At 46.8% G+C, this 12,759-nt stretch overlaps 1 protein-coding gene across 1 annotated transcript in view; it reads right to left on the reverse strand.

The window, feature by feature from the left end:
• FKBP9 (FKBP prolyl isomerase 9) overlaps window positions 1–12,759 on the reverse strand; it is a 34,314-nt gene that overhangs the window by 3,181 nt on the left and 18,374 nt on the right. Inside the window, exons 6-8 of the mRNA XM_024563116.4 lie at window positions 9,341–9,486; window positions 5,851–6,037; window positions 2,213–2,358 (exon numbers count right to left, since the gene is read on the reverse strand). Of these exons, the coding sequence (XP_024418884.1) occupies window positions 2,213–2,358; window positions 5,851–6,037; window positions 9,341–9,486 (479 nt within the window). The remainder of the gene's footprint in view (window positions 1–2,212; window positions 2,359–5,850; window positions 6,038–9,340; window positions 9,487–12,759) is intronic.

Raw genomic sequence — 12,759 nt, forward strand, 5'->3', positions numbered from 1 at the left:
AGGTAGTGACTACGAGGGAGTCATCAAGTCATTTGAGAGGAGGGTGACAGGCATTTTTTGTTTAAATGAAGGAACAGAGTAAAGCAGACCCAGGTACCTTGCACAAAGAAAGGATAAGTATCATTTTATGAAACTTGAGTTTCAGTTTCATACATAAAACTAAATGTACATGTATATATGCATATATTGTATATATTTATTTGTAACAGAGATTAGGAGATAAAACGTATTTCTTACTGTGTGTCTTAGTGAAAAATGTTTGAAAGCCACTAACTAGTAGAGACTCCAATGGGAGAACTTTTGAATAAATCTAACAGCAGAGCTGTAAGATTAATAAAGTATGCCTTAAAATCATAATCCAAGATATGACTGTACACACAAATTCAAAAACAGTATACAAGGCCTGTCCAGAAAATGTCCAGCCATTGTTAATGTAAGGAGAACCGTTTGTGCAACATCAATGTAACCTGGCTGCCAAGGAGAGTGGACTGGAATGCACATGCGTGAACAATGACAACTTCACTGTACTAGTCAGCGGGGGCAGTAGACGCCATTGAGTGAGCATGTGTACTGTGTGGCCGTCACATTCAAAATGACTGAGTGCCTATACCAATGAATCTATGAATCCTCATCAGATTTTGCATTAAAGCTTGAATATTCCTTTGCGGAAACTATTCCGATGATTCTGAAGGCTGCAGCTATGGGCAACTGGTGACTGGCAGCTTCATCGCTGTAACTCACCCACTCATGCATCATGTCTCGCGAAGAGTTTTTTGGAGAAACATCAGATCACCCAGGTGACTCAGCCTCACTATAGCCCAGGTTTGGTGCCCTGTGACTTCTGGCTTTTCCCAAAACTAAAATCACTTTTCAAAGGGAAGAGATTTCAGACCATCAGTGAGATTCAGGAAGTACGATAGGGCAGCTGATGGTGATTGGGAGAGCTGTGTGAGGTCCCAAGGTGCCTATTTTGAAGGGGACTGAGGCGCCATTGTCCTATGTACAATGTTTCTTGTATCTTCTTCAATAACTGTCTCTATTTTTCATAGTGCATAGCTGGATACTTTCTGGACAGACCTTGTATAAAGCATGGACCCAAGAGAAGTTATACAAGTATGTGACTATATATACAAATATAATATGTATTACTTAAAATTATTACTACAGATTATGTTGTAATTATTTAATATATAACCACAGGAGCACCATATTATAGGATACACGACATACTTTTTTTGTTTCTTTTCAGATTGGGAAGGAGTAGCAGGGAGAATTTTCACAGTTATTTAAAAATTGTCAAAAATGGAAAATCAGTCCAAAACACCTATCACTTTTACAAGTTAGCTCTTCCCACTGCCTCCATGTCCAGACAGCAGGAGCATCAACGCACTGAAAGAGAAGGGGTTCCCAAGTCCCTGTGGACTCATTCTGGCCAAAATCATCAAGTGCATGAACCCCAACAGCTGGGAGGGCGAGCGAGATAAAGCCAGCACTCCAGAACGTGAATTCATCCCTCACGAAAGGAAACCTCCACGGACAGACAATTCAGGAGAAGTGGAAAGCACAGGCTGGTAGCCTTCCGCTGTCCCGGGAAACAGGCCCGCAGGAGGCGCCTGGCCTCGCCGACGAGCCACTGCTCAGCAGCTCCTGCAGGGACGTTTCCCACACGGGGGCTCGAAGGTCCAAGTTCCTTTCACGGAAACCCCGTTTTCTCAAGACGGCATGGGGCATTAGCGTGGCATCGATGCTGACTTCACAGGGGTCTTTACACAAAAATGCTCAATGCTTTTTAACAAATCTGACAGATTCTTGGGGCTCAAAAGGGAAGAAGCAAGGTTGGGGGCCTGGGTGAAAAAGGTGAAGGGATGGGAAAGGACAGACTGGCAGTCAAGGAATAGTCACGGGGATGTCAGTCCAGCACAGGGCATACAGTCGATAATATCACAATAACTATGCATGGTGCCAGGAGGCACTGGAAATACTGAGGGGGGAATCTTTGTAAAGTATGTGATTGTCTACCGCTATGCCGTATTCCTGAAACCAATACAAACTAATATTGAAAGTAAACCGTAACTGAAAAATAAAAAACATTTAAAAAACCCAAAATACACAAAATGGAAGAAGCGTATCTCGATTCTAAATATGGCATCCCAAAAGCATGGACTTCAAAGGAACGAACGTGCCCCAAACACCCTCTCATGCTTCCACGTACCCACGCCAGCCTCTCCGTAGCCCAGGTGCGGGGGGACGACCACCGTCCGCTTCTCTCCGACGCACATCTCCCGGAGACCCATGTCCATTCCCAACACGACTTGTCCGGATCCCAAGACAATGTTATATGTTTTGCCTAAATCCCACCTGAAAGCAGAAGAGAAGAGTCCCTGGTTAGGTAGGTCATCAACTTCTCTGGCACATCACGTCGCTGCCAGAGACACAGAGCCCCTCTCGGGTCACGAGGCAACAGACAAACCCACACGGAGGACACTTTGCAAAACACAACAGCAGAACACCGATCATCTTCTAAAGTGTCCAGAGGAAAATCAGAGGAAGACGGAGGCACAGTTCGGTGTTAGAACATGTGGGAATGGGGTCCCCTGGCGATTAAAGACCTTCTGGGAACATTTAGGAGCAAAACTGAAGTGGTGTCTGAAAATTACAAGGTAGGAATAGATCGATGGTACCTTCCTGATTTTAATGCCTGGACTGAGTTATGCAGGAGAAGGGCCCTGGCACGAGGAACAGCCCACGAAAGCACTCAGCAGTGACAGGACAGCATGGGGACAAGCGACTGTCCAGTGGTTCAGAGGAAACAAAGCTCTTTGTACGGCTCTTACAATTCTTTTTTAAGTTTCAGTCCATGGTCTAGTCAGACATTTCCATGGGAGTTTTATAAACAGAAAATGTAGTTACACCCTGGGTGGTAGAGTCAGCAAGGCCTGAGCGTGAATCCCGGTGTGAGGCCTGGTTCTCCCCGTAATCTGACCCTGGGAGACGTGACCTCACTTTCCTCATCTGCAGGACAGAGACAATGAGAGCTGTCGCAAGGGGATGCTCTAAACAGGAGATGACATACTGCGCTTGGCACAGCAGAGAGGAAGTACACAGAACTCAACTGACAGGTGGCCTCAGGGGTGTACAGTGCTTGGGTCTGTAACAGGCTTTGCAGAAAAATAATGCAGAGTTTCACTTGGGCCGCGGTTTTCACAACCGTTGACGTCCTCGGTCCCTGGGCTCTTTCACCTCCATCACTACTGAAAATACATGTGTTTCTAAACCTATGGCCTTCCCGTCACTCCCCACGGGCTAACAGTGAGAATACTCTTCACTGCCAAAGAGGAGAGCCTTGCAATATCTTAGAGGCCCGTGCAGCCCCTCACCAGGTGGTGACAATACGGAAGGGTCGGCCCTTTTAGGTCACATCCCCTCCTCTGGTTTCCTACCCACCCCCAGGGCACAGGGTTGCCAGCTCTTTCCCTCTTCAGGCTCGTTCCCAGGGCCCAGTGGGTCCTCTGGGGTCGGGAAACCCAAACAGGGTTTGCATTTGTCCAACCTGGGATGAAAGAGAAAGAAAACCAACTGCTACAGGATGCCTCGGCCCGCAGCCTGCAGGAAGCAGCCCCTGTCCTGCCCCCCACACAATCCCTCCTTTGTCCGTGGCACAGAGGCGCCTTCACACTGCTTTTCTGCAGGGACCATTGGGACCTCCCACGGGACGACTGGGTTTCAGGAACTCGCTTAGTGATCACATGACCAATCTCCAGTCTTCCTCTCTTAAACACACATTAAGAAAACCCTCCAAGCAAGCAATGTGTCTTCATGCGTCATGTCTGAAAACCCCACAGATTCTTTTCCCCGGGGCCCTCCTTTTCTTTCTTTTCCACCAATCTGTCTCTCAGACATTCTCCTCATTCCTTCTGGGCATTCCCAGCTTCTCAAAAGCTTCCTGCCTCCTGCTTCCTGCCTGCAGCCAGCCTCTCTGGCTTCCCTCCAACATTCCCTCTATCTTCCCAACAGCCAGCTGCCTCCTTTGTTCATAGGGTCCTCCCAGGGCAGGGGTGGGACCAGGTCCCACCTTCCAGAACACCCAGGTAGGCAGAAGCCTGATGCACTGCTCTTTGCCCCAGGATTCTGAAGCTTACACCCGGAAGAGTCCAGCAAGGACCCTGTCCCACAAATGGCCCTCACAGTGCAGAATGGGGTCTCAGATAAGAGGAGAGAGTGTCACGTGGCTCCCAGCTGCTCTGGAAGAAGATTGTGAACCCACCAAACACACAGGAGAAGGCTGGAAGGCTGATGCTCCCCACCCCACAAGAGAAGCACATTCTGAATGCACCAAGTTGGAATTCCTTTGCTCATTTCCCACCCTTGTGTCCCCTTTCCATGGCCAGGAAAAAATGTGAACGTTAGCAAAAGCAATGACCTACACCCTTGACCTTGCAGACTGTTCTAACCTCGTGAACTCACTGAAGCCCTAAAACAACTACAAGCCAGGCTTCCTCCCCACTGCCCTCCACAGGCCTGTGACATCAGGGCAAGGAGGCTTGTTCAGCCACACCCATGGAAACCTTTGCCCCAGAAGCTAGTCCCTGTTTCACCGATTCTGTGATGCGTATTTTCTCACATTTTAACATCACTGTAATTGGGGTACATGCTACAAGGGACTGCATGTCATAATTTTTTGGAAGCATTTTTACTTTCTTAGAGACTCATCAGATGCTGCTGCTAGTAATCAACACATTTGGATGCGATTCAACACGCCCACTGCGTGAGTGCACAGGGTCTCCCAGCACACAGTGCGTGCCCAGGGCTCGCCCTCCAGGCCTGGCTCTCCCCAGCCGCACTGTCACCTGTCACTGGAAGCCAGGAGGCAGAGGGACTTGGGGGAGGGAGGGAAGACCCTCCACATCTGGAATAAGTGCAGCACACACTGTGTACGTGAAGTCCTTCTCCCCAGGACCAAATAGGAACCTAAGCCAGACTCAGTACAAAAACAGATGCACTTACATGGAGATATAAAGAAAGACTGAAAGCATCTCTTTCCCAAAGAAGGGAACATTGTATTAACTTCCAGATGCATCTGAAGATGCAGATGCCCAAGAAGCAAAGCTCCTTTAGTGTCTCTGATACTAGTTTATACTGTTGATTCCTCCAATGTCTTTTCAGAGTCCTCTCAATCGATTAACATTTACAAAGTGTACCCCTGGTGCTGTGCTCTGGGAGAGGTGTAAGGAATAAAAATACGAATAAACACTGTGGGTGTCCCTCAGGTATTCAGACCAGCAACTGAGATAGAAATGAAAATAAAAGGCAGGGAACGCATAAAACATGGTAAGACCACAGAAGAGGGAGCAGCTGATTCTTCCTAAGAATTAAGGCAAGGTTTTGAGGAAAGGGAGGCCACCTAAGCCAGGGCAGAAGTTGGCCGGAAGGAAAGGACAGGTTGCGTGCATCCTGCCCCACTGCAGGGGCACCGGGAGGCCGGCCCCAGCAGAAGAGGAGACAGGTGGGGCAGAACGCAGTGGTCAAGGACAGCCTGACACCCCGGACTCCAAGTTTGGATTCATCTGCAGGTTCATGTTTAAAGAAGCAGTTATGAGATCTGTTTTTCGGAAAGACCACTTCCCAGGAGCAGGGGGCGACCAGTCACAGGGAACTCTTAGAATGATGCTCCTGAGCAGTGACTGAGGCTTAGCTCTGCTGGGGGTGGGATGGGGGAGGTGGGGGCAGACACAGGGAGAACAGTAATAAAAGTTCTCAGCCAGTGTCTGATGAGAAGAAAAAGAGAATCATGGGAATACACAACTGTTGCCCCCCAGGCTCACCTCCCCGTCAATCCCAGGGGGCCCTTACGTGGAATCCAGCAGGGTCCCGTCCAGAAGCGAGGCGTTGTAGTGATACTTGAGGTAGTCCCCCTTCTTACTCAGCACGGAGCAGTCGGGGGGTTTGTAGTGGGAGGTGATGCTGATGGAGTCTGAAGGGTTGTGGAAGTCGATCACGCGGATGTCAAACACCAGCACGGCCGAGCCGGGGATATTCCCTGAAGGTCAAACATGGGAAATGAATGAGGAAATGCTCCAAGCAGTGGGACAAGTGTCTCCTCACATCACCACATAGGTCCTCACAGGTGTCCACTGAGGAGCCCAGGGGACTCAGACATGAAATCCTACAGCATTCTGGAAGAATGAAGCTGCAAGGGCTGTTGGAAGTAACCTAACCCTCACTTAACAGGTGGGGAAACAGAGGCACAGATTTGGCCAGGGTTACACAGCCACTTAGGAGCACAGTTTGGACCACAATGCAAGCTGATGAGCTCCTGCCCCATGCAGTCATTGAGCCTGAAAGAATTATGGCTAAGTTCCCGGCAGACGGGGAGACTGAAGCTCGGCCACATTACGGCTCACCCTGCTCCTCCCAGAAGTAAGAGGTGAGACGAGGGTGAGAGTCACTGCACAAGACAGAGAAAGCCTATGGAAAGGTCACGGGGAAAAGCCCCAGCCCCACTGCCCATGCACACCCCTTACGACACAGAACACCCGAAGTTCCCCAAGCGCCTTTACAGCCTTCCTATTTGTTTGTTCTGCACAAACCCACGGAGGGGCTTTTCTCTTCCATTATTGTCTCTGCCTGAAAACGTGACCTTGGAATAATGCTTTCATTTACAGAAGTAGTTTTCATACATTTCTCTCTCAACCCCTGTAGCAACCTGATGAGAAAAATGGCTGCAAGAAAATGCAATGCCAGGAATGGAGCCCACGAACCCTGTACAGAGCCCAGCACTGCTTCCTTCCACATACAGCTACTGAATGTTTCCTCTGTGCCCCAACACCCTCCTGGGATTAGCATTAGGTCCTATCGCACCCCACAAAGTGGGCATGGGTGCCAATCAAAAGAAGACAGAGGTGGACCCGGCACAAAAGCACCTGGGTGTTACATGGCAGGGCGCCCCTCCCCCGCAGCAACAAATGACTCAGGATGCAGCAGCCTCATGCCCAGAGAATTTATGAGCCTTCCGATGCTTCCCAGAACCTTATATAATTCTCTGCAGAGCTCTGTCTCATAGTTGATAGGAAGCCAAAAGGAGAAAAATCATTTCAGCAAATGTTTTCCATCAATGTAGTCTTTAGAGAGAGGAAGGATCAATCTTGAGGGCATTATTACACAACAAAAATACTCACAAAGTAGTTTTCTATTTCTGCATGCATTTGGCTAGACGTAGAAGTTCACATGATACAAACTAACAAAGTCTCAAGACACTAGATAAACAGGACCTGAAGCGAGCCTGTTGAATGTGTGTTAAGCTGTGGTTGGTTGTGGCTTTATAAATCAGACATTTAAGTCAGGAGATAAATTACGTTTATCCACAGTACAACCAACCAGTTGTTTCTTAGATACTCTGGACATACCCTATGGGGGAAATTCCAAAGATCCAGGTTAATAAAAGGAATGTGTACAGCCTGCCAGGCCAGCCAGAATCCCATCAGCAAAAAGCAAAAGCAAAATAAATGCTGTATCAACTATTCCAAAGCAAGCTGGCCAAAAAATGGCATATGAGAAGAAACGTAATTAAGAAAGGAAATCTGGCTTGGAATACTATGCAGCCATTAAAACTACCTGATGGCATAGAGAGCTGTTCACAACTAATTAGGTGGAGAGAGAATCACGAAGTCACGTGTAGAGATGGGCCCAGTTTTGTCAGCATTTGCGTCGGTGGACGGGTTTCCTTTTATCGACAGAGATTCACATACACTCAAGGTGCAGAACGGTCTTCACTCCACGGCTGTATTAGTTTCCTACTGCTGCTGTAACAACTTAGGACAAACTTGGTGGCTTAAAACACTGTATATTTATTCTCCTAACTTGAGGTTCAAAGTCTAACTCCAAGGTGTTGGCAGGCATGCGTTCCTTCTGGAGGCTTCAGGGCAGAACCTGTGTCCTTGCCTTGTCCGGTTTCCCAAGGCCACCCTCCTTTCCTGCCGTGTGGTCCCTTCTTCCATCTCCCAAGACAGCTGCTTAGTGTGTTCTCTTCCCTCTGACCTCCTGCGTCCCTTGTACAAAGACTCTTATAAGGACATCAGGGGCACCTGAGTGACCCAGGATCACCTCCCCACCTCAAGATCTTTACCTTAATCACATCTGACAAGTCCCTTTTGCCATGAAAGGTCACATATTCACAGGGTCTGGGATGGACATGGACCTCTTTGGGGGCCACTCTTCCTTTACCATGTTACAATGTAGACTCCTGGGTGGTAGGATTAGGGGAGATTTTCATTTTCTTTATCTGCAGTTTCTAAAGTCAACGTGTATTATTTGTGTAATTTTTAAAGGGAGCTTGTGATGAAAGTGACAAAACTGTTCTGAAACGCGACAAGGGGAGGGGTGGCTCGACTCGCAATGTTTACTACAACATTGTGAATGTATACTCTGAATGTATACACTTAAATGGGTGAGTGTTATGGCACATAAATTATGCCTCAGATAAAGCTGTTAGAGAGCAAAAAGGGTGTTTTGGAATTTACTTCTTTTCCCTAAAGATTTGATTTACTTATTTTTAGAGAGGGGAAGGGAGGGAGAAAGAGAAGGAGAGAAACATCAATGTGTGGTTGCCTCTCCCACACCCCTTATCATGGACCTGGCCCACAACCCAGGCATGTGCCGTAGACTGGGAATCGAACTGGTGACCTTTGGGTTCGCAGGCTGGCACTCAATCCACTGAGCCACACCAGCGAGCACTGGAATTTACTTTCAAGTGGCTCAACAACACCAGAAATATAATTTATTGACAGAGAGCGAGAAAATATATATAGAAAGATGTTAACAACTGGGGAAGTTCACTCTACAGTTCTTTCAGCTTCAGTGTAGGTTTAAAATTGTTCAAAAGGAAAAGAAAAATGCGCAGGGAGGACAAGGGAAACAACACAGCATCTCTAGAAACTAAAGCTATTTGGGCTTTAAGTTTAATTCAAGTCTTAAGCTGGATTCAGTTTTGTTTTGTTTTGTTTTTAAATGCACTCCTATTTCTTTTTTTTCTTCTAGATTTTATTTTTTATTTATTTTAGAGAGGAAGGGAGGGAGAAAGGGAGAAAAACATCAATATGTGGTAACCTCTCATACGCCCCCTTATTGGGGACCTGGCCTGGCTGGCAACCCAGGCATGTGCCCTGTCTGGGAATCGAACCAGTGACCCTTTGATTTGCAGGACGGCACTCAATCCACTGAGCCACACCAGCCAGGTGGATTCAGTTTTGACATTTCAATCAAGAAGCCCTGGATGTTTGGAACCGGGGTGCAAGCAGTCATTGGTGCTGCTTCGTGGGACCTGGAGAAGGCAGTGGGCACTCACCTCTCCCTTCCTCCCCATACCCCAGGTGAGGGGGGACCACAATCCTCCGCTTCTCTCCGATGCAAACGCCAAGTAAACCTTCGTCCATCCCAGCAATCACGTAGCCCTGCCCAATGTACGTGTCAAAGGTGCGGTTCCGTGAGTAGCTAGAAAAGAAGAAAAGGAAGAGTTTCCGCACAAGGGACACCACAGCAGCTGTGATATTAGTCAGCACCGTGAGGCAACAGGACACAGAAGCCACCCACCCCGGGGATACAGTAAACCTTTAGACTGCGTCCTCACAATCTAAGGAAACAGGCTCCTCTGTCCACACACAGTGTAGACGCGGCCATCTACAAAAGCACCCCCAGAAACAAGCCCTCCAACCCTCTGGTCAGGTTATGAATGGGATGCGGTGATGGGGAGCAACCACAGAAATGTAGCTCATGCCAGTTTGGACTGTACGCTTGGCAACTGTGTCAAGTTCATGAAAACAGTATCAAGGGGAGCCCTTATCAGACACTAAGAGGGGATCCCGGCTGGGTAGCTCAGTTAGCTCATCCTCCGGATGCGCCAAGGCTGCGAGTTCAATCCCTGGTCAGGACCCATACAAGAAACAACCAATGAATGCACAAATAAGTAGAAGAACAATAAAAAAGAAAGAAAACATATGAGTGGAACAACAAATTGATATTTCTCTCTCTCTCACCCCCTCTCACCCGCTTCCTGTCTCTCCTTTCCTCTCTCTAAAACCAATCAATAAAAAAAGAAACTAAGAGTGTGTCCAAGGATAATGTCTCCAGTATCTAAAGATGAGACTATCTTCACACGTGGGACACAAATATTCGGAGTCCAGAAAAAGGAGCACATGTAGGAGAGCCTGGGGAACCTCCCTGCTCCGTCCCGGCTCACCACGCTGCGTCCCGGTGAGGACCTGGGTCTCCCCATGCCCCTGGCGGGGGCCCAAGCATTCCAGCCTCTGTGCAAACTGCCAACGGAGTTCAAGTATCATGAGTTTGCTGAGGACAGAATCGGCTTCCCACAGACAGATGATTCCGGAATAAAGTGATGAAACTTCATCTGCCACGTCGACTCCCCAGCTCTGAGCCACAATGACCTGTGCCAGCCTCCGCCCCATGGTGAAAAGGCTGCCCTGAAAGAGCCGGTCTGGCCCACCATTACCTCACCAAACACAGCCAAAGGATGCCGGCCTGGGGCAAGGTGGGGCCGGGGAGAGCAGGGAGGGGTCTTCCTTCTCCACACCCCTCTGAGACCACAAAGCCACTGGCATGAAGAATGGTAGTGATGGATGATTCCCCTCACCCAGGAGGCAGGCTCTCTGCATACCCTCCCCCGTCCCCAGGGGGCTGCCTCGCCAGCAGGTGTTTGGTGACCATCAGCCAAGAGCAGCTCAGCCCTAGCCCTTCTGGAAGGAGGGGGCTACCTGTGAGGTGGGATCCCTTAGAAAGGGGCACCAGGTGGAGGGAGAGATGGCAGGCACCTCAGAGCAGGGAAAAGCCACCAGCTGGAATAGTCAGCAAAAGTTCCATGGGTTTGGGGGAGATGGTAGATTCTTGGGGATGTGGGGACCGGCTCAGGAGGAGCAGCCGGGCCAAAGCCGGGAAGCAGGAAAGAGACAGAGGTGCAGGGTGGGCTTGAAGTGCAGAGAACTTGAAAGAACTTTAAAGGAAGACAGAAATAAATGGGAAACCATCCTGCTCCCCAATGAGAAAGCTGAGCTTTGTCGAGTTATCAGTGTGCCCCAAAACTAATTTATGAATTTTAAAACAATTCCAGTCAAAATTGGAGTGGTGTGTATGGGGGAGTGGAGGGGCCCTAAAATTCATTTGGAAAAAGAAATAAGGCTACAGTTTTGGGGGTGCAGGATATAGCAAGCTCCCATTCCTGTAAAAAATTAAAATAGGGGACTCCATATTTCACTGCGTGTGCATGAAAGACCTGTGAAATTCATAATACTGCTTCCCTGTCAAGAGGGGAGCTGGGTGATTGAGGGGCAAGAATCAGAGGAAAATTCTTCAAGGCATACCCCTTTGTACTTTGAGGGTTTCTGAACCACGTCAATGTGTCACTTAGTGGAAAATAATAATGTGTAAAAAAGAAAAAGGACGTTCTCTATCATACAAATTAAAAGACTACACTAGTTAAAGGTATGACACTGGCCCAGGAAGAGTTAGACCAACGGCAAGGGATAGAAATTCCAGACAAAGACCCAAAAGTGTACCTAAGAATTTCGAGCCTAATAAAAGTCAGATTTGTGATGAGTGAGGAAAAAACCAGAATTATTCAATAAAGGGTATTGGAAGCACTAGTTCACCATCTGGAAAACAAATAGATTCTAACGGTCACACTGAACACCACAACAAATTCCAGATGGACTGAAGATTTAAACATGGAAGCATTTATGAGCATGGAGAGAGACTGTGGAAGGCTACGATGTTTATTCTGGTAGTGAGAACGGATGGGGTTGATAGGAAATTAATACATTTTATCATACATCTTTGCATTATTTCACTTCAACAGTAAGAACATAATACTTTATAAAATAAAAATTCTAATAAAGAGTATTTTACAGGATAAAAAAATAAAACCATTAAAAGGGCATGAGAGCCCTGGCTGGGTAGCTCAGTTGGTTAGAGCATCATCCCAATTCATGAATGTTATGGGTTCAATCCCCAGTCAGGGCCCAATCAGGAATCAACCAATGAATCATGAACACGTGGAACAACACGTCAGTGTTTCTCTCTCTCTAAAAAAAAAAAATCAATAAATGTTTTTTAAAATTTTTTAATGAAGAAAAAAGGACATGAGAAAAACGCAGGCAAATATTTATATACTCTAAAGGAGAAGACAGACTTTTTAAGAAGTCACCGAAGACAAAATACATAAGAATTTATATAAGAATAAAGTAGTCATAAAGAAGAAGTAGAATATATTTAACAACAAGAAAGTTTACATTTAAATAGGTCAAAAATCACCATAACCAAAGTTAAAAATAAACAGAAAATATTTTCAACAATATATACAACCATAAAAAGGTTAATACCTTTAGTACAGAGTCTTCAAATCAATAAGAAAAAGGCAAATACCAATACCTTCAACATAAAACCAGGCAAAAGAAATAAATAGGTAAATCACAAAAGGAAAAAAAAAAAGGTAAATCACCAAAGAGTGAATAAATATTTTAAAGAAGTTCAACCTCAAAACCAATCAAAGAAATTCTGATATATAATTTACAGCTATAAGGTTGGATTTTTCTTCTACAAATCGTCAAAGATTAGTTTTAAAATGACACCCAGTGTCGCCAGGTTTGCAGGGAATGGGGCACGTTTAGTGATGGAAACTTGCCTTGAGGACAACTTGGTGGTGTCTTCCAAAAGCTGTAAAAATACGCATAACTGGATACTAGAGATTCTTCCACA

This window comes from Desmodus rotundus, chromosome 6, assembly GCF_022682495.2.
Source record: "Desmodus rotundus isolate HL8 chromosome 6, HLdesRot8A.1, whole genome shotgun sequence".
Lineage (NCBI taxonomy): Eukaryota > Metazoa > Chordata > Mammalia > Chiroptera > Phyllostomidae > Desmodus > Desmodus rotundus.